Raw genomic sequence first — 20,996 nt, forward strand, 5'->3', positions numbered from 1 at the left:
GAGGGCGCACTGCGTTTTCAGTGTAGACTACAGGAGCACTGAGCAGCATAGAGCGCCCTCTCGCGGCTGTAGACGGTAATGTGAACTCTTGGTTCATGTCAAATTAATTTTGATAAATTAGTCGCACCTGACTATAAGTCGCAGGAACAGCCAAACTCTGAAAAAAGTGTGGCTTATCCGGAAAATACGATAAATGCATTTGTGAGAGCGCGATTACCAGTAAATTAGTCCTGTCTGTCTGTGCAGCGTCTCTCTACTTATACTGAAGCGGTGGATTTTGATTACTTCAAAACACAAAGAAATTTCGCTATAACGTTTCTGTTTCCAAGCATTTTATTGACAAATCAGGTGTGCGAGTTATCCGTTATGTGTCTGTACTTGTGTGCGTGCACTCCTTGTAAGCAGAACTAGTTTAAAACGGCTACAGTTACAACATTAATTGAGCGGAAACCAGAATTCTCCGATTTTCAAAAAAACCTCTTTCAGTCAAAATCAGGCTGTTCAAGGTTTTTTGCGCCAAACTGGATTTTTGTTGGGTCAGACCCATCTGCTAGCGATAGAAAAATATGCACAAAACAATCACTTTTACATTTTAATTTATCATCAGAGGGACAGATAATAAAATAATGCACTACAGTTAAAAGTTTGGACACACCTGCTGAGAATTCAACATTTTATAGCAATAAGAATATATGTGGAATACATTAGGAATATATATGTTATGATCTGAAGGTTTGCCTACATATTGACTGAAAACATCTACGATAAAGAGCAATCATGGTTTGCGGTCAGAAAAATTCCCAGTATATTTTAAGTGTCAACACAATTCATCACAAGTCCTGACTAGGGGAATTTCTACCACATGGAAGACAACACAATTTTACAAAATTTTGCGAAGTTCAGTTAATTACGGTGGGTGGGATCCTCTCTGAACTTATACTAAAGCAACACATTTGAATTGATAGATTACAAGTTGGAAAGTTTTCCTTTCTCTCTGGAGTGTTACAAGCCGATTGTGAATAGATAAGATCCCTAGTTGCAAAGAATAAAGTCTCAAACCCAAAGAGATATTCTTTATTAGAGTTAAGACTGGTCCACGCCCTACTAAAACGCCTTGTTTAAAAACGACCCCACATCTCTAAGTCACTGTGTGGGAAGATTTGCATAATGCCACCCAAATGTTTATGCAAAGAAAGAAGGCGAAAACGGTGGTTCCATTGTGAAATTGGAACTACTTTGTTTGGTCTTCCAAAAGAGGACACAACTAGAAATCAGCGGCTAAGTTGTATTTACAACACTGTTCCAGAATTTGTGTGCAACACATTTTATGGAGGACTATTTCCTGAACATGGGAGAGTAGCCTACAATGCGGTGCTTCTGACTCACAGCCTTAGAGTATAATTTTCATATTTAAAGAATTTGCCACTGACTGTTCAATCCGTGTTTTGAGCAGAAAGGCGGGCATAGAGGAGAAACTATAATGTACAGTAAGTGGAAAATGTTTTTAACCTTAAATCACATATCATTACTTCAAATACACCAATTAATGATCTTTTTTTAGCAATGTCACATGACCCCTTTAAAATATGCAGCTCCACCTTTGCGACTCCAGAGGTAATTCTCAGCTCAGTTTAACATTAATTGAGTGCACCATCACTTTGTGATAAATGGCTCCGCTAAGATGATATTCCTTAGAGAAAGTCCTTAGTGCCATAGATTTTAAATTATATAAACGAACAAGAAAAATTTAAGATAATCATCTGATGTCATAGACGGTGTATAAACTCAAACAAACAAAACAATATGACAAGCATATATGTTTTTAAGTGACTTTATTTATACTTTATTTCCCACAAAATCTCAATCCAGAAAAGGTTAATATAATTCATTAATCAAAATAACCCACCAGTTAGGGTTGACAAACAAACGTAGAGTTATAAATATGCTCTCATCTCTTCAGGGCTCGGCGAGGATCCCGTCCATTGGTGATGGTGACCTTAGGTTTTGATCCCTGTTCTCCACCTGGAACTGGAGAAGCACTGCCACTGTTCCAATGATTGCGGTTCAAATGACGTCCACCTGCACGAAAGGAGGGCTCTTGGGGGACCGGAGAAGGGGAATACAGAGCTGAGCCATTTGCTGTGAGAGGTGAAAAGGATGGTCCAAATTACAGGTTATTCTGGCCAAGAAACACACATTAAGACAATCTGATGACATATTTACCCCTGCAAAGGTGGCACAGAAGTGCTTCTGAAGAGGCATTTAGATGTGTTTACACAGTTTGTTTAATGCTGCTCAGAGGTGGTACAAGTTAGGGATAATGCACAGCTAGCTGTGCTTCAAACTGTTTTAATCACAATTTGGAGACCAAGAACCACCCTCCGCAAAGTGCATTTAAAGGGTGCATTCACACCAGGAAAGTCTGCTAGTTCACTTTCTTTGGTCGGGACCAAATACAATGTTGATTTAGTTTTTTATTATTATGGTTCGCTTTCCCACTGCTCTTATTGCAAGTGAACCAGCAATTGTAAACAAAACAACACGTGTGCTTCATCCATTCATTTGGTTCATCCATTCAACCAAACCAGAGTTTGTTTGGAAGCGGACCAAGACCACCTCTTCAGCTGGGTCTCGGTATGGTTGTTTGGTCCACACCGAGTGCGACTGCTGTATTGAGACCAGCCCAAAAGATCCACACCAAGAGGGGAAACAAACTTGAGTTTGATTCAGTCAAACAAACAAGACAGGTGGGAATACAGCAAAATAATTTAATGCACAGCTAGCCGTGCATTATCCTGCTTATACCTTGGTCATTTGCCAGCATTCACAAGTTAAAGCTATTATTTCGCATCGCAATACTTGACCAGAAGGGTAAAAATGGTGGTAATTTGTCATTTACTGCTCATTAGCTCAAGCATTCTGTCCACTTCAAATCAGACTTGGAAATAAAAGTGCGTTAAGATCACCTTAATTTTAATAAATTATAGCATTTATTTGAATTAATTAACGATCAAGAGCTGTTGTGTGTGCGCGTTACCTCCTTCTGCGCATCTCTCTACAAACAATGAAGCGGTGTTAGTTCAAAAACAGCAAATGCTGCTTTTAAAATGATGCATTATCCTAATATATTAAAAATACAATGATTCTAATTAATATATTTAATTAATTATTAATTGTATTATTAATTATTATAATCATTTTCAATAACTGAAAGTTCTTCTGGGTTCTGGATTGAATTATTCAATCATTTTATAGTTATTTGTGAATTTTTATTTTACTTGCAATGTAGAAATATTTCTACATGGTAATTATTTACCCAGATTCTTAAAAATTATAGTTTAAAAGCAACAAATTAAAATAAGAAATGTATGCTTTAGCTTACATATTGATTTCTAGCTGTTTATATCGGTCTTAAACCTTTTTTAGTCTTATTGTAAGTTTTTAAAGCCAATTTGCACTGCCCCCTTACTGGGATAGCAACAGAATGTACAAATAAACAATCCTTAAACAACCATTCAATTTTCTCAAGATTCAACCTGTAGGTCCTGCAGGTGGCCCAGGAGTCGGTATACTAGGAGTGCTGCCATGAGCTTCTGTTTTAACCTGTTAAGAGATAAAATAGACACTCATTATGTGCTCACACTGTTCATGCCCTCCAAGCAGTCTTTTTGCACTCACGTGGGTGTTGTTGATTTGGTTGATTTTTGCCAGCACCTCTGGGTTGGGCTCACTGAAATTGGGCACTTCAGAGAAAATCATACAGAACCTTTGATAGGTGCAAGAAAGTGCTGGTTATTGTTTTGGTGTCAAAGAATTTAAGTTCAGTCAGCTGTGAAGACTTACTCTCCGATCTTCTGAAGGTCCCCTGTTCTTCCAATATACAGTGTAAGACAGCCTTTGAAGAGAGATGCATATCTAAAATATAAAATCAAATATGTACACCTTCAAGATAATAAAGAACAAACCAAAACCTCATATAAAAGATGAATATAATTATCAGGATTAAAAATAACATCAATAATATACTGTCACCCTCGATTGAGTCGGATGATGTCTCCTGTTTGTATCAGGCTGCCCACCTCGTCCCACACCGATATTGTAATGCTTCCGGTCCTGTCAGCTACTTTACATGAACGCACTTCATGACCATCCTTTGTCTTAGAAACTCGTCCTGAAAAATTTTGTTAAAAGAACAAAAAATAAAAGACACTGGAACAACAATTTGCTCTGGGAATTAGATATTCAGTGAATATATAGAACTTCAGTGAATTGGTTCTTTCAGTTCAAGAGTGGGTTCATCAAAAAAGATTCAGGGATTACGTTGAACGTAATTAAGTCACCCCATGCAACGCTTTGTTAGATTATTTCATGATCTCTGTCTTGTATTAACAGAGATCCTCTTCCACAGGTGTTTCCTGTTTTTCCTACATATGACATGTTTCATCTTTCTTTGTCTTCTGCCATCCCTCTCCTTGTCTCCCTCCTCCCATCTGTGTTTTCTCTCTATTGTTTAGTCTTCTGTCTCTTTACCCAAATGTATACGCTCATGCTCAGATAATACCTAAAGGTAAATCGTGAAGTTTGGTGGGGGGACCTTTTAGGCCCAGGTTGATGAGTTTAGTCTAACCTTTGCATAAAGTTGAAAGGCTCAGTGCCAGTATTATTCATTATATGTCCAGTTATTCCTGATCACATGTATGTTATATATAACTTGTTGTTTTGGCTAATATCCAACACATATGTAATCCATATCTCATTGGTCGAAAACAATCATACCTCCTTTATTTTATAAACTCAGTGTATAACAATAAAGATTTGAAGTGAAGGTATACTCAGATCTTGTGTCTGTCGTGCCTTTTCTTCCCACTGCCTTGAACACTTCTGAAGGACTGAGAAAACTTTTGGGGCGAAGACATAGACCGGGACCATTTTGACACTTTACCAAATTTAACACGTTTCAACGATTAAAATTTGCCTTTACATAAAACATATCCTACTAAAAACATTTACATATAAAAAAAATAGCGGTCTCTGAAATAGTTCACACATTCACTGATTCACATCGCAAAATATCAGCAAATATTGAGCAAAATTAAGTGATTGATTTCGGTGTACTATTTATCATACGGTTGAACTGCAGGAGAATCGCACTGGCCGATTCAATCCCATTCGGTTAGAACGGGACGGGTTTCTGAAGCAGTTGAACCGATTCACAGAAAAGGTCCAACAAAAAAACTGCTTCCTTCGTAGATTCGACACTCCTGGCTTATCTTTTTTTAAGCTACGAAAAACACGCGTCATGATTTATAAGATATTTATATAATATTATTTCTAGTTATAACTGCTTCAAACTGTTTGTGAACAAACGAGAATAGCAAGCAATCGTGTAGGCCGTGTTCATTTGTGTTTCCCACGCACTTACCAGTTTCCAGGACGATAAAAACCAAATTTAGATTTTTTAATCCAGGTTTAATGTCTTTAATCAGGCACACATTTTCGTTTGATGCGTTTGCCATTCGAAAACACGAGAAAGAAAAGATAATTCTATTCAGATTTTCTCCCAAACTGACACTGCCAGTCACCTCAGACCACGTTGGGTTTAATTTGATTGTGCCAGGCCGCTTTATAGGCTACCTTTTCTCACGAGACACTTCCCCCTAAATTGAACATTTCACCCATTATAGTATATTAAACCGAGAAACAGGCGACCATGTTCATTTTCTTGTAAGAATGAATGTGATTAAACATGTTAATGCAACAGTTTATTTGAACGTTATGTGTGTTTTACGTTTTCGTAAAATAATAATCGTAGTGTTTCAAAAACTAAATTTCGTCACGAACAGGATTCGAACCTGTGCGGGGAAACCCCATTGGATTTCGAGTCCAACGCCTTAACCTCTCGGCCACCGTGACTGCCTGAAACAAATATGTGAAAACAGCTCCATCTACTGATCGTTGTACCAACATTACATTTTAGTAAGCAAACTAATTTTTATTTTAATATACAATATTTTTTAGGATGGATGAATTAAAAAGGATATATAAAAGGTGAAACTCTTTTACTCTATTCCTACTCGTATTTAAAATCACTCGACATCAGTTCAAATAAACAAACAAGAGGACCAAATGAAGTATTTGGAAAACATAAAGCATTTTATTCGATGGAATAGATAAACAAAACATTCCGAAAGATGCTATAGTTATAAAGCTGGGTCTCGTATAAGGTTTTACATCTCTTGTTTTCTTTCGTTTTACTTGAGTTATCATAACGCCAGATGGCGCTAGTGCCAAAGGAGTTTGTCATGGGGGGCGTGCATTTGATTTAACCACTCTTCACGTTGAAACATGGTGCAATGGATTACACAAGCCTGACCTTGACATAAAAAAATTAGTTAATATGTGTGTTCTGAAACAGATATCCTAAATGCACTGATAAGGATGTTATAAATCAACAAATTGCTATGAAAATACAGGTAAGAAGCATTTGTCACTACTGATGTGTTTGTAATACCACCTAATTACTCGTGTGCTGTACAAATTAGACACATATATTGATGTAGGCTACTTAGAATTGGCTGGGCATCTAATGTTTGAACGTATTGATCAAAGTAGGTTAAGTTATGTTTGAACGTATTGATTAAAGTAGGTTATTACTGTACTGTCAGATGAAAATGGATTGCTATTGCTTTGAAAATGATTCTAAAGATCCCAAGAAACAAGACAGACACAGAAAGCCATGGTCCAACATCTTTATTTATTTGCATTAAAAGAATATTTTGAACAGAGTGTGCTTCACTAACAACTTGATAAACAGGTGTCACAAAAAAGTTATGGGGTCTGCTGTAACTGAGCCTTTTCTTTGGCATGAATCATGATATTTTTAAAATAACCAAGACAACCTATAGCTCTCATATATATTATGAAGACACTGATGCGATTAACTTCTTAAAAGATAATGCAAATAAAAATTAGGGATTACAAGCATAAGCAAAAATTAGTAAAAAAAAATTAGTTATATTTTTAAAGACTCAAAAGAAGTAAAACCTCATCCCTTTTCACATCTGAAAAAGACATCCTCCCAAAGCTAAAGATACACACTTAAGTTTTTGTTCAGCACTGGAATACTGAAATAAAAAATATGCTGTAATATTTGGAGAAAACAACAACATTTCTATTAAAAACACAAAAATACATTTGACATACATGTATTACTTGTATGATTTATATTATAATAAGAACCAAACTTTCAGGAAAATATACTTTTATTGCTCAAATATTTGTCAGCACTGACCCTCAACAGCACCATTTTATTTCAGAGTTTGCATGATAGTGAAAAATTTTGTCAAAGTGTGCATAAATATTAGTTAATTGTATTTATTCTAAAATTATTGAATGGGTATTTGCCCTTGGTGTTAGTCACTTCTTACATTTTGAAACTTCAGTTCAACACTCCAAACAGACTTTAACTTTTTTTTTTTTTTACTTTTTCAGATCTCCACACTTCTCTGCCTTATTTGCATCCAGCTGGGCTGGTTGTCTCCTTCATCACTTTCAGAAATATGCTTGTAATCTAAACTGGCCTCACAGTGCCTGTTTCTCAGCCAGCATCATGCCAACGGGAGCTAAAGAAATGCTCTCTGAAAGGAGCTGTATATCAAAAGCAGGAATGTTTTCTGACTATGGTCCGAGACGTATGTGAAGCTCAGGGAAGACTAGGATCCCCCATGAAAACTGCATTTCAGATTCAAAGCAAATGTATGTGAGCATGGTGGAAGAATAAGCTTATCCAAATGTTTATTAGCCACTACAAAAGAATAAATTCTGTAATTCAGAAATTATATTTTTAGCATAGTTTAGGACAGTACACTTCCCAGGTAGCTTTCTCACATCATTTGGTCTCTGTATTAATGAGTTCACAGTATACATAGTATGACCTGATTAAAACCAAAATGTAAAATTGAGTACATTACATATTTTTGATCAACACAGACAGTACATGGCAGTATATATGTGCTGTTTAATCTAAAAAAATAAAACCAAATTGGACCAAGATTAGAAATAATCTAGGTTGCGTGAAATCAATATCACTTTCAGCTGTGCACAGGCTGTTCCAGAAGAGATGCACTGGATGAAAACCAGGATACTGTTAAAAAAGGGTCCATGGGGTAGATGGAGTGCACTTGGCGACCGTTGACTCCTTTGGCTGTAAGCGATTTGTTTTCCTTTGCCAACCTTCTCAGCTGACAGGTAGGCACCACCAGAGGAAGATAGAGTGTGCAGTAATACCAGCTGGAATGGTTTCTCACAAGCGGAAGGTTAGTAACAGACTGTTGGAATAGATGGACAGATAAGACTGCTTTCACATTCATTTCTTCCAAAATCGAAATCTTCTGATATGGGATTTTATAGTCATACAGTTCATGAATTTTGCCTTTTGAATGGACTGCATTGTAAGTGTATACTTTGAGGACAGGTCAGATGTCTGGGTTCATGGCGGGGATGGCTGGCACTGATAAGGGACAGTGTGTTTTCTCAGTTTAGGAGGGTGTCCTAGGGCTGGAATGGAGGGTCAGGACATTAGGATGTTTTTCCTACAGCAACACCCTATGCTTTGCCTGCAGCTGCAGCTTCTGCTAGAGGGCTGTCTTCACTTTCTTTTCCCTCTTTCTCCTCTCCTTTCTCTTCATCCTCTCCCTGTAAAACATTGTGGGACTCTTCTATCTGGGAGGCGTCCTGGGGCAGGGTCGCAGAAAGAGCATACTCCTCGCTTACATCTTCTGTGATGGACAGCTCAACCTCGGCTGTGCCATTCAGGATGTTAGGCACCTCTTCTTTCTCCATTGCTTCCACAGTTGCCTTCACTTCCTCCTGTGCTGGTGCAAGGTAGGAGTGGACCTCTCTGAAGGACAGGTCTTCAGTTGGGCTCTCAATCGGGGCCAGTTCGATGGAGGCAACAGCGCTCTCAGATTGAGCTGAGGCCTCAGCCTCTGGGTCGGCGTCCCCACTGCGGTTCTTCTTGATGTTAAAGGTGAGAGGAGAGACCTTGAAAGAGGAGCTCTTGGCACTAGGGTTCTTCTGGTGGTTCGGTGTCAAACTCTTCTTGATTTTGTCCCGCTGCTCTAGGGAGACAATCTTGGTGCTGAACTTGTTCATCTTCTTCTCAATGTTCTGCCTGGAGAAAGCTTTCTTCAGGCTGTCCACTTTCTTCAGGCTGGAGCTCTTGATCTTCTCAGCTCGGGTTTTTCCAATTCTGCTTTCACTCTCGTGGTCCAAAACAGCCAAAATTTCATCTTCATCCTCTTCTGGTCCCTGTTCCTCATCTGAGGAGAGGGCGATGGTCTGAAGGCCCTCTTCTTGAGAACGGTTGGCATCAATGGCCGGGGTCTCCTCCTCCATTTCAGGCAATGGTGCAGGTTCCTTCACAAAGACACTTGAAGGGATTTCATTTTCCTCCTGCACAAGAAAAAATGAAAAAGATCAAATCAATTTTTCAGTTCACACACAGCATTATTTTCAAACCACATATGACTGCCTATAATATACACCGTTCTGCCAATACTGCTGCTTAGAATTCATTTTATTATGGTAAAAGGCAATAGTTTCAGTGAGTCAGTGCTGAAATGGCTGGCCACAAGATTTGTATTTGGTTGTCTAGACAACTGGAGTGTAAGAATGCTGATGATACACAGAGCAGTCATGTGTTTGTGGGAGATATCTTTAATAGTTTCTACATAACATCATACTAATGTAGTGTGGAAGCATGCTTTTTTTAACTGACACAAGGGGACAAGAACATCTGTTGTGAAAAACATTGTGTGCCGACCCTCTTTTCCCTTCTGGAGACAGTCATAAAGGCTGAAGAATAGTGAGACGATAGGAAGGAAAGCCAGGCATGACCCTACACAACTCCTATCAGAGTTTCCACTGAGTTTTGGAGGACAGCCAGGACAGAAAGAGAGGGAGAGCAGGGCAACTGGAAGAAGAGAGAAAGCAGGGAAGTCTGGTGTAGGGCTTTGAAAGGGAGTAGGATGAGGTTCAGGAAACATTTGGGGGTGGAGTGCAGCAATAGGGACACCTGGACAGAAGCCTTGCTTGCCCCCCACCCATCAGAATGTTCCACGGCATCTCAGAAATGCGCAGGAGAGCCTGAGAGCCTCTCTCTTAGCGATAAGACTCTAAATTCTGATACAGATGAGGTCATGTCACGCAGGAAACCTCCCAGTTAATCACTTTATCGGTACTGTTTTCATACATTCTCTTAAGCACACAGACGTATATGAATACCCCTTTAATTCGGAATATGTTCTCTTATGAAGGGAATATTATGCTATTTTTATGTAAACTACACTGTCGCTATTTTCTCAGAAATGGCATCATGGTTATTTAAAGTGACATTCTGTTAAATGCTATGCCTCTCATTTGCTCAATCAAGTTCTATTTTATTCTTTCTATCAACCACAAATAATTGAGATATAGTAGGCAGCCAAGGATATATCTAAGCTGTCTTCAAAAAGCAAACAGATTAAGGTATACCTCAGTAAAATGTTATGCAAACATTGCATTTAAACATGCCTTGATGTTGCTTATCTTGGTATATTGCCTGCAAAGGGTCTTAATGCTCAATATCTGGTCTTCTAACATGATAGAAAGGTTATGTTCCCCTCTGAACCCCCAGTTGTAAGTCTGGCCTCTGAAGCTCTCTGTGTGCAAGGGAACGTTGGTTTGGCCTGTCAAAATGGAAGTTTGACCTAACAGAAGAGAACTTACAAAAAGGATAGATGATGACTGACGGTAATCCCCGTGGATATATGCAATGCACTAAATCAGGGGAGAAATATCGCTTTTGGGATTTAGCAGATCTGCCCACCCATGAAAGAGCTTTACTTTGGACAGCAAATATGGATCAAAGGTATTGGTATGATATTGCTGGCACAGTTTGAGAATGAATGTGGCCAACTCCCTGCAAACTTTAACACAGAATTTCCATGTTCCATTAGTCTCTGATCGAAGTTACCAATTAGTTAACTTGGATGCTTAGAAACACAGCTCTGTAGAAAACAATGAGACATAACATTGGCCATAATTTTATATTTGCATTTAGGGATCATGGAAGCAAAGTGTTGTGTGTCGGTTTGTATAATTTCCCTCCAGCTGCTTAGAGAAACAGTCTCTTTTTGTTGTTGTTGTGATGGGATTGCTAGAGGTGGTTTTTGGCAGTTTTTTATGAACCTCCTGATTATCACAAAGAACAGATATACAAAGTCTTGTATAACAGTGATATTGTCTGTGATATTTGGCACAGTAAATGTGCTTTTAAGCACCAACAGTTTATGAATTAGACAACAATGAATGCAATTCATTTATAGCACCAAGTCAAAATTGTAACCATAGCAAGAACAAATAAACACAAGTTATCCAACTCCAGGGTCATATTTAGAAATACTAGTAATACTTTGTGTAATTTTTAACATATTACTAAATTACAAGGTCACATTTCTCCACAAAATGAAAAGGCATGTTGCACTGTGACATTATGTTACTGTAAACATTTACTAAAATTAAATCATTCTTTTCTGTCTACATATATTAAAAGCATTACCATGACATGTGATTAATAATTTAGATACTTTCCGCCAGATTGCAGTAAGTAAAATACAATAAGAATAATGAATGAAATAATGAAATTGTTTCAAATTAAAGCAATGATAGTTCTTAGTGTTTATTCATTTAGTTATTTGAACGTTGTGGTGGAATAAGAATATTGTGAGATTCCAGAGATAACCCTAACATTTTGTAAAAACTATTTTTTTGTGTTTATTTTTGTATATCTTTAGCAAAGGTTTAGAAGTAGGTTTTTATGGTACAATTTACAGAGGAGTCAGTGCAGTGTATAGAGTTGCTACGTTGTTTGGATGCCTCTGATATTGCCCTTTTTTTATATTTGCATGTTTTCAAGTACTGTTCTCAAGACTACAGGTGGCAATCTGTAGCTCAAATTGCCAATTTGAAAGGTAGAGGAAAAAGGTGCTGAGCCACTGGACAAGCCTGTGTGACCAGAAGAGTGTCTATCAGCAGTCATTAAATCACTTTTTAGATAGTACAGCAATGCCAGGAAATCACAAATCCCCACCATGTTGGAAATTCTATAACAAAGAGAGTGGAGTGTTTTGATATGTGTATGACAGCAGCTTGCGTAATTGCACTGAACCGTTTCTCTTGACTTAACCTGGTTAACCAGGTTCAGGCTTGTCCCCGGAACCTGCGGATTTTAAATGGCTTAAGATGAACAGCAAACACAAAGTAACATACACCCCTCAAATTAAGAATTTAATACAGCAGCTACAAAGAGGTTCAAGATTTCCTCCAAAGACACAAGTACCTAGTGTTTTCTCAGTGGGGAACCAAATAATTCATTCCATGGATTCTGCCTCTTAAGTATGAGATCTGGAAATGACTTGTAAATGACTATAACCTCCTCTGCATTGTCTTCATATTCTAGTTGTGTTCAAATTTTTTGGACTCTTAAAATATTTCTTTGTCACTACAGAGCAAGATTACCTCATGTTGAGCAGCCTGTCTAATGATACTCTAGGTTTGATTCATTTGCATACTAAACCGGTCCCTCTTGCCTCAGGCAATGTAGCACTTATGATAGCCAAGTTGATGTATGTTTTCTCATACATGCATGTGAATATAAAGAGCTTTCACAAGGGGTAAAAACAGTTTCTGTTACAGTCTATGGTTATTAAAGGAATCCATTTTTAGAGAATGTTTTAGTAAACAGTGTGAGCTTGAGTCATTGCAAACATGCATACTTTGTGCCTGCACTCTTTGTGTGTCTTTTTATTTGACCAGATGTAGTCCTAATAGACACGCAAATGCCCGCATTACTTTATGCCCACCATATTTTATGATTCTCGTCATAGTTTTAAAGTTTTTACAGACAACAAAAGTTACAAAATAATATCCTGAGCATATTTTTTCCCTTTCAATATATAATTATAGACCAATTTATTTTAAATCTTAAAACTTGAAAAGTCCATTCTTCATTAATTTGTTAGATCTGTTCAAATGTTTGACATATTTAGTGTAAGTCCACAGATAAACTCACACAAGCACCTCTCCGTACCATGCTCTCTAGTCTCATTGCTGTCTGTTGGAGCGTTATCATAGATGCTGTCCAGTTGTTTTTCCAATATTCACTTCATGTTCTAAACACACTTGACATACGCGTCATCTTAAAGGACTACTTATGAAGGATTGGGGGTAAATATTTGCTCAGGAGTGGGGTGTGGAGCGTGGAGAGAGAGTTGTAAGCGTCTGAGTTTGAAAGTGTTGTAGATGGTGGCAGATTTTCAGTTCATGCTATGTTTTTATCTTTGGCGATGCAGTGGGACCTCCAGCCCGTAATTCTCTGAAAAAGTTTGATGCTTACATTCCCCATCCTGCTTTCCATTAACATCACATCTGACAGGAAGCAGCTGTTTAACCTCATACACTCGCATGTTTTCTCTGCTTTTACGTCAAACCTGAAATGTACACACGCATTCATATACATTCTCTGTCTCTATCAAATACACAGGGATCTTATCAGCTGTTTGGACTCTCATTATGATGGCACCCATTCACGGCAGAGGATCTCCATTGGTGAAAGAGTACATTTTCAGCAATTTCTTATTTTTGGGTTAGGGTTAGGGTTACGTGACATAGTCAAAAACCACTTAAAGAAATAATGAACATTGTTTTCCTATAGCAATATAATGTATATTTAAAATATGTTCTCTCCTATATAGCTAGGCAGGTCATTTTGAACACATAAGAGTAACTTGTTCTTAAGCTTGATAGGTTTAACACTGTCTATGTGTGCCAAGAAATGTACAGTTGTGTGTATGGGTTTTGTGTGTGTAAGAAGTCAGGTGGAACAAAATTGTTGGAGCAGGAAAGTGTGTGAAAGCTTAGTGAAAGAGGGCTTCCCTCTCTAAAAATAACCTCAACAATGGCCATGTTTACATGTACACCGACTGTGTGATAATTAACAGCAATCAGAGTGAGGAACTACATGGATTAAGTTAACCTCTTGAAACATGCTACTTGCCATTTTTACAATTATTCACTGAGAAATGTTCTTTTGTCAGAGTTTGAGAAATTTGATTCAATCCTGTGCCTGTATAGTGCAATATAAAACTACCTACTTAACATTTTACAATGGTTTCTCTGATTATGAATACAATCACAGTATACTTTCTCATGAGCTTAATTCCAGAACGTCATATACTGAATTTTCCACTTCTGTGGTGTAGTTGTAGTTTTAGTTTTAATGGTGGTTTTAACTCCAAATTATATGCTTTAATAGTTAAAAAAATTATATTACATAGCTCTCTGTAATACTTGATTCTAATTGGTCAGTTATAACATTTTGCATTCTGTCATTTCTTTCCTCACATAACATAATAATTTCAGTACTTCTTGTCCATTACTGATGTATTTATTTCCTATGTAGTCACTGTAATAAGTGGAATAATGTGCAGTCTGTAAGTCATTATTGCAAAATAAACTCCATTGGGGTAATCAGGAGGACCATGATGTGAATCAGAGGTCTTATATCAGCCTAATGGGTTTATTTATTACTTAACCTTTATTCTGAATGAAGGGGTTGATGAAATATCAGTGTGAAAGGGCATGGTTTGGTTGCAGTTTCCTTTGTTATTGATGTGTAGTCTGTTTCAGGGCCTGAAACAGGTTTGTCCCGGTATGTATTTCCCCATGAGTTCCCATGGCATTGTGAGTTTGTATAGTTTTTTTCCTCTATGCTGGCATTACTCCGTGTCACAGGACCCACACAATAACAGCTTTTGTCCCTTCAGTATGAGTGTGTGTGTGTGTGTGTGTTTGTATTTAGATAGGACCAAAGAGAGTTTCTGTCAGCTTTCATAACCTCATGCAAAAGGATGTCTGTTTATATGGATAATTACAGTATATGTCCAGCTCAGAAAGGCACAGCCAGTATTAACTTACAATTTGCTCAAATATTAAGAATATAGTGTATTAAATGCCTTCATCTGCTTAAATAATTTAGTATTTAGCAAATGGCGCTATCACAGGTGTGCTTTTGTGTTTTTTCTTGTATTTGTATATGTGTGTTTCTTAGTGTGAAGATTTTCAGTATGCTTGTGCTTAGTTTTGATTTGATTATCAAATAAGTATTTAAATGTTTTGTTTGCATTTCATTTTATTTAATTGTGGCAGTTAAAAAAGGGAGTGAGCACCTGCAGTCATTGCATTAGACAACTGTCAGAATAACTACAAACATGCTTTGTGTTTAAATGTACATTGAGAAGTGTTTTATATATATATATATATTAAATGTCTATTCATGCTTTTGACACTAATTATATTTCTATAGAAATATACATTTTTTTCTTTTAATCATGAATATAGTCACAAATAAATGACTTTCATGAGTCTTTTAAGTGCATGAGGAACATACTGTATAATGTGACAAGTGTAGCATGTTTACCCCAAACAAGTGACTCTTATGAGTATGTCAAATTCCTCTCATATAACACATTTCACATGCTCATTCAGTTTTTAACCCTGAAATGCTGCAGGTCAGACCCGAAGCTACCTACCCTCTAGGGTTGTAAATATTTGCTTGTACATTTTTTATTTCATGCCAATGAAATTTTATTTTGTTTAGTTTAACCATTTTTTTCAAAATACTTTTGTCATTACCGTGGTGTGTTTTCAGCATTTTTTGTTTTAGGAATATCAATGAGCAACAGCTATGTTGTAAATCTTAAGTTGCACTGAGCACTTTTCTCGTCTTGCATCATTTTCATCTTAGCCCCAGTGCACAAGTGGGAACTCTAACAGTAAGCTAAGTTTGGAGAGAGACAATGCCTTTTTGATGGACAACGGAAAACAAATACTCTCTTCTCTCTGCCTACAGGCCTTCTTGCACTCACACTTTTTTTCCCTTCTCTCTCCCTCTCTCTGGAGAGGCACAGATAGCCTTATTAGGTGATAGTGAAGGGCTAGTAGTAAAAATATCTCATCTTGTGCTTTCCTACTCTAGATTTGGCTTTCAGCATAATGCAAATTGAAGCACTGTGCACTGAGATGTTGTGCAGTTATAACACATTCCATGTGTTAAGTTTTGAGAAACACCAGGACAATTAGTTAAATGTGTTCATTGAATGTTGCATCATGCAGAAGAATTGCAAATGGAATGATGTTTGGCTAAACCCAGGAAGTCTCCTCATAAGCTAACTTTATCAGCTCCATCCTTCTTTTCTCTTTTATGTCTGTGGTCACCAGTGTCTTGAACAAAGTCTCACGGAGTTCTAATTGATTGTGGTTCTATTTATATCATTTTAAAATTGAGAGAGACTAGCTCCACCTCTGGAATGTGAGTGTTTGAGCCAGGGTTTTTGCTTATGCAGGAACAGCGTTCTCTCCAGCTTGTAAGTCCGCCTAAGGGGAGAGCCAAGCACCCCAATCCAACAGCAGCAGGGGAAGATAAAAGTGAAAAACACAGGCAGGGCGTGGTGAACACCTGAATGTAGCTATGGAGACGAGGAAATAAAACTGAGAATGTTAAAAGACAAACAGACCTTCTGTTGACTTATGAAACCACAAAGACTTCACCCAAACATCTTTTTCTGTTTTTTTTTGTCCGGCTTGTTTATTAGTGGACAATTGTATATGAAACACTTGGTAGAAGTGACTTGAAAAAGTTGTTTGGCTCCCCTGAAGAAGCGGTTTGTTTAATGATCTGAGGATTGATTAGATCCTATCATTCCTTAGAAACAAACCCAGGCAACCCCAAGAGAGAGCGGAAGGGGGTTTAATGAAAGAACATTAAAATAAACAAGACAAGGATTGTCCAAGAATGTTTGTGTGGGTCTGTCAGGCATATTTGTTGGAAATGCTAAAGCTCTAGGAACATTTTGCCCCTGTGTCCACCACAGTCTCATCCATCTTAACTATGATACAAGACAGATCAGGAGACCACAAGATCCCCATGGCTGGATTAACAACACATTCCCTTAGACGCTGACCAGACATTCCTTGACTGCTGTGAAAATGATTAGAAAATGGAAAACAAACCAAATCCTGCAAGTAGTGAGCCCGAAATCATTAGGACAAAGACAGAAATCTCAATCACCATACCTTTGAAAAATTATGAAAATGGATTTCCCTGCAAACAAACAAGGTAGGTGCCATAGCAACACACATTTTTGGCCAGCTTTAACAAACAGCACTAAATCTGTGACGGCAACTGTAAAAGCTACAGGGTGTTTTCACACTAGTTCACTGAAGGAAATGCACCTTCCCATCTTAGTTTAAACACTCTCTTCACACAGAGATGGTAAGTTGACTTTCTAAAAATGCATTTCAGTAGGCACTCTCTCATTCTCTACATCATGTACTTGTTCAGTAACCACACAGCTGGGAAGAGAGGGGGGGAAATGGAAGGCCTCTCTCAGCGCTCTCTGACTTTGGAATCACTGAGTCATTCAGTTGATTGTAGGTCTTGCTGTAAACAACTGCTAGCTGGTGTAGCATAGCACATTTCAGCACGGGTCTTCTAACAACAGGATACACATTATGCTGCACTGTAGCTGATCTCTGGACACACCTTCTATTCAAGGCTATTGTGCTTTAAATAATAGCTTTTGGCTAAGCTTCAAAACAAGCCTCCCCTATTGAATATCTCTTGTGCTCTCTAGCTCTCTCTTAGTTTGGAATCCTGTTGATTTTCTATATGATGTATTAAGAATTCTGAAATTCTATCTGATTATTTGAGATTAAAACTTCGAGTCAAGTACAAAACTTGCAAGGACTTCTGCCTTCAGGTGCTCAAACAACCACAAAAAAGACAGAAGACAGAAATAAGACGCAACCACCCAGATCTTGCTTCCATTCCACCCCACCTCAAAATGAGCTCAAGTGACATTACACCCACTTCAGCATTGCTTTCATCTTTTCACTCTGAACTATGACCCTTCTCCCCTGCTTCAGAAATGGACCCAACCTGAGGGAGGCATGTGACCTGTGCTTTTAATTTAGTCAAATGACATTTAGATTCATTAGACTCTACTCAGCTGTGTAAGACAGCAATATCCTTTATTGTTATCAGAGTTGGATACAATTGAATTTGGTTCAGCGCACACCGACATGCAGCAACAATCACCTGAACAATGCAATCATTCAGCGTCCTCATCAAATACCCCACCGCCAACTGCTCCCCATTACACACACTGTACATTTACCTGAAAGATGAGCACTTTGAAGTTGTCTCTCTTGATCAGCTGAGCGTGATTAGCCTCCAGTTTCTTCACCTGGACGGCCTGCTTATCCATCTTGTCCTTGACCTCCTTCATGTGGACGCTGACCTTGCGACTCTTCTCCAGGAGTTTGCTGACCGTGTTGGAAGTGGAAGTGTGGCTCTTGGAGAGCTTGGTCATGTCGTTCTGGATCCCTCTCACCGCCCCCTCTATCTCGACCTGTCTCGTCTCCATCTTATGCTGGTTCTCTTGCACCGTGTCCAGCATGTTCACCAGCTTATCTAGAAGTGTCAAGACAGTGATGGCATTCACTTGACCTGTAGGTGAAGCTCCATCTCTGTGGAGAGTGCCTGTGGTGCCCCCAGCCAGAGGCCCAGGGCTGCTAGGCTCTCCACTAGAGGCGTTGGTTGCGACGGTGCCCAGATGTGAGAGGCTATGTGTGGGTGAAGACTGAGTGGGGCTGGGGCTTGGCACCACCAACTCCTGGTTCTCATGTGCGATGACCATGCTGCTCCTTTCTGCTTGCACTCCATCTTCTCCCATTCTGAGACTGCTCTTGGTTTTTGACGGATAACTTTACTAAGGAAAGTGGTCTCGTTCTTTAACTTTCTTCACCTTTAAGCGCGCTCGTCTTGCTGTAGCGGATTCCCCTCCTAGTTGGTTTTAGTGCCACCACGTTCTTACAGCTTTGATTCTTGTTTACAGGCTTGGGAAGAACTTTTTAGCTTCCAGGTTCAACGTTCCCACCCCTTTTTGAAGATAGCCACACTCTTTCCTCTCCCTCCCTGGTGCGATTGAAAGAGCAGTGTAGAGGCTTCCCCACAGCTTAAAAAGCCTGTCCACACCCTATGGGGGCGGAGCTTGGTTTCCATAGCAGCTAGCCTGGCCCATTGCTGAGGGAGTTATGTGTTTGCATGTGTCAAGTGCGAGTATGTGGGTGTGTACGCTGGAACATGAGCAACTCTCTCCACATGTAGAACCTCCCCCTAACTCTCTCTGGCTCCCTAGGTTTTGTTCTGTTTATATTGAAGAGAGCAGTAGTATATTAAGAGTCATGTTTGAAGAATGAGCTCATCTGTGAATGAAGAGAGAGAGATTGAAAGAGATACAGAAATGGAGATAGAACATCGGTGTGTGTCTTCCCCTAAATTAAAGATTTGCTAAGCAACACTTAAGAGGAGTTTTCTATTTTGGTAGATGTGCAGAAGAATGTGTGTATATGTATTCCTGTATTTATTTTCTCTTTTTAAATGTATTTATTATATATATATTTTTTTTTTACAGCTTTAGCCCTTCTATGTTTATTCTGGAAAAAATGTCACACAAACAGTTCCCAGGCCTTGTGAGTGGAGTCATTTTTCCTGCCTTCAGCTGTAACAGGAGCGAAACTTAGCAGCAGAACTGGAAAACTTTGCGTTTACATTTCACTATGCAGGGAACTATTGCGAATATTAAAACCACTGCTAGCATGAAATCAAATATTAAATCTTAAAAAACTTCCTTGTCATTTTCTTGGGTGTTTGCCTCTTACACACGCAAACAGAATGTCTTAATTGCTCCCATTTCCTTCTTTCTGCATTGTTATACATGCCTCCATGATGTAATTTTCCCTCCTTTTTCCTTTGCGGGCTAATGACTGTGGAAACTTAGGCTTCTGAGTGCGGAAAAGAGTCCATTCATGGACCACTGACCTCTACTCTGGGAATACTTCACATACTCAGATCTATTACATAACACGTTATCATAACATACATGAATTTTGGCACAAGTTCATATTGTGTTTTCATGCAAAAGAGTTGATGGGCATGTGTGTGCTTGTATAGCGCCATGCTCACACAGCAGTAAATAACATGCTGATTTAGAACCTTTCCTCAGTTAGGAAATAGTAGTTAAACCTTGAATGTAATCATGCCTTTTAGGATTATATTAAAAGGGTGGGGATTCCTGCCTTATCAACTTTTTTATCTCCATTGTTCTCATCCCGGGGAACTCGCATCCTGATCTCTTGTTTTCTATGGGAATTATCTCAAAAGACTTTAAGGCATATGGCTCAGGTTGCATATCTTTTATAAATGTCTTGTCGCCCCCTGGAGAAAACACTATGTAATTGCAATATCAAGTGCAGCACAATCAAGACCAGATTGTCTGGAATACCACAGCTGCTGCCTTGGAAACTCTTACAGTGAAGTGACACAAGTTCAGTATATATGAACTCCCTTTTTACTCAGTCAAAGAGTATTTGTGTTCTTGAAAGCATTTAGGAAGATACTTTGAAATCATCGCAAAATGAAATGCCAAATTGTGGTCATTTAATAATGTGGCATTGTGGAAAAACCGGGAGCTGAGGAAGTAAACAACAAAGTTACCCAACTTATGTGCGAAGAGATGCTGGTGTTGTGTATCACCAGTTGGTGTCAGTAGTGTTATTAACCAAATAACCCACATACATTTTAAACAGATGTCAAATTTATCATTGCACTACTGTTATTTTGCATATAATAAATTGTTAAACAATACTTTTGCACACTCATTCAACTGTATTTATTACCACTGTTCTCAAGTTCCTGCTATTCATAATGTATATATAATCCTTCTTTGCTCTGTTCATAATGTACATATAATCCCTACATTACATTCATATTTATATTCTGTATATACTCTAATCAATATTGTATATAGCAACTCTGTACATTCTGTATATCATAA

General features: G+C 38.4%; 2 protein-coding genes and 1 non-coding gene across 3 annotated transcripts; all 3 read right to left on the reverse strand.

Annotated features, from left to right (window-relative positions):
- Positions 1-1,817: 1,817 nt before the first annotated feature.
- nabp1b (nucleic acid binding protein 1b) lies at positions 1,818-5,643 on the reverse strand. The gene is made up of 6 exons (XM_026255712.1): positions 5,423-5,643; positions 4,033-4,171; positions 3,844-3,915; positions 3,679-3,766; positions 3,537-3,603; positions 1,818-2,139 (listed from the first exon to the last, which is right to left on the reverse strand). Exons 1-6 carry the CDS (start codon positions 5,514-5,516, stop codon positions 1,949-1,951), a joined length of 651 nt encoding a protein of 216 aa, XP_026111497.1. The 5' UTR covers positions 5,517-5,643; the 3' UTR covers positions 1,818-1,948.
- Positions 5,644-5,831: 188 nt separating this feature from the next.
- trnas-cga (transfer RNA serine (anticodon CGA)) lies at positions 5,832-5,913 on the reverse strand. Its single transcript has one exon. It is a non-coding gene; the product is annotated as a tRNA-Ser (tRNA).
- An 822-nt stretch (positions 5,914-6,735) lies between these two features.
- Positions 6,736-19,102, reverse strand: cavin2b (caveolae associated protein 2b). Its single transcript, XM_026257747.1, has 2 exons — positions 18,276-19,102; positions 6,736-9,453 (listed from the first exon to the last, which is right to left on the reverse strand). The coding sequence occupies exons 1-2, from the start codon at positions 18,831-18,833 to the stop codon at positions 8,605-8,607; spliced, it is 1,407 nt and encodes a 468-aa protein (XP_026113532.1). The 5' UTR covers positions 18,834-19,102; the 3' UTR covers positions 6,736-8,604.
- Positions 19,103-20,996: the final 1,894 nt, after the last annotated feature.

The sequence above is a fragment of the Carassius auratus genome, chromosome 6 (assembly GCF_003368295.1).
Source record: "Carassius auratus strain Wakin chromosome 6, ASM336829v1, whole genome shotgun sequence".
Classification (NCBI taxonomy): domain Eukaryota; kingdom Metazoa; phylum Chordata; class Actinopteri; order Cypriniformes; family Cyprinidae; genus Carassius; species Carassius auratus.

What these genes read in the sequence shown, in the direction of transcription:
- cavin2b (XM_026257747.1), bottom strand. Translation starts at nt 18,833, where the DNA reads ATGGGAGAAGATGGAGTGCAAGCAGAAAGGAGCAGCATGGTCATCGCA. An exon ending in TCAAAGTGCTCATCTTTCAG is followed by an intron (nt 9,454 to 18,275) that starts GTAAATGTACAG and finishes TTTCTTGTGCAG; the next exon opens with GAGGAAAATGAAATCCCTTC.
- nabp1b (XM_026255712.1), bottom strand. Translation starts at nt 5,516, where the DNA reads ATGGCAAACGCATCAAACGAAAATGTGTGCCTGATTAAAGACATTAAA. An exon ending in ATCATCCGACTCAATCGAGG is followed by an intron (nt 3,916 to 4,032) that starts GTGACAGTATAT and finishes TTTATATTTTAG; the next exon opens with ATATGCATCTCTCTTCAAAG. An exon ending in ACCAAATCAACAACACCCAC is followed by an intron (nt 3,604 to 3,678) that starts GTGAGTGCAAAA and finishes ATCTCTTAACAG; the next exon opens with GTTAAAACAGAAGCTCATGG.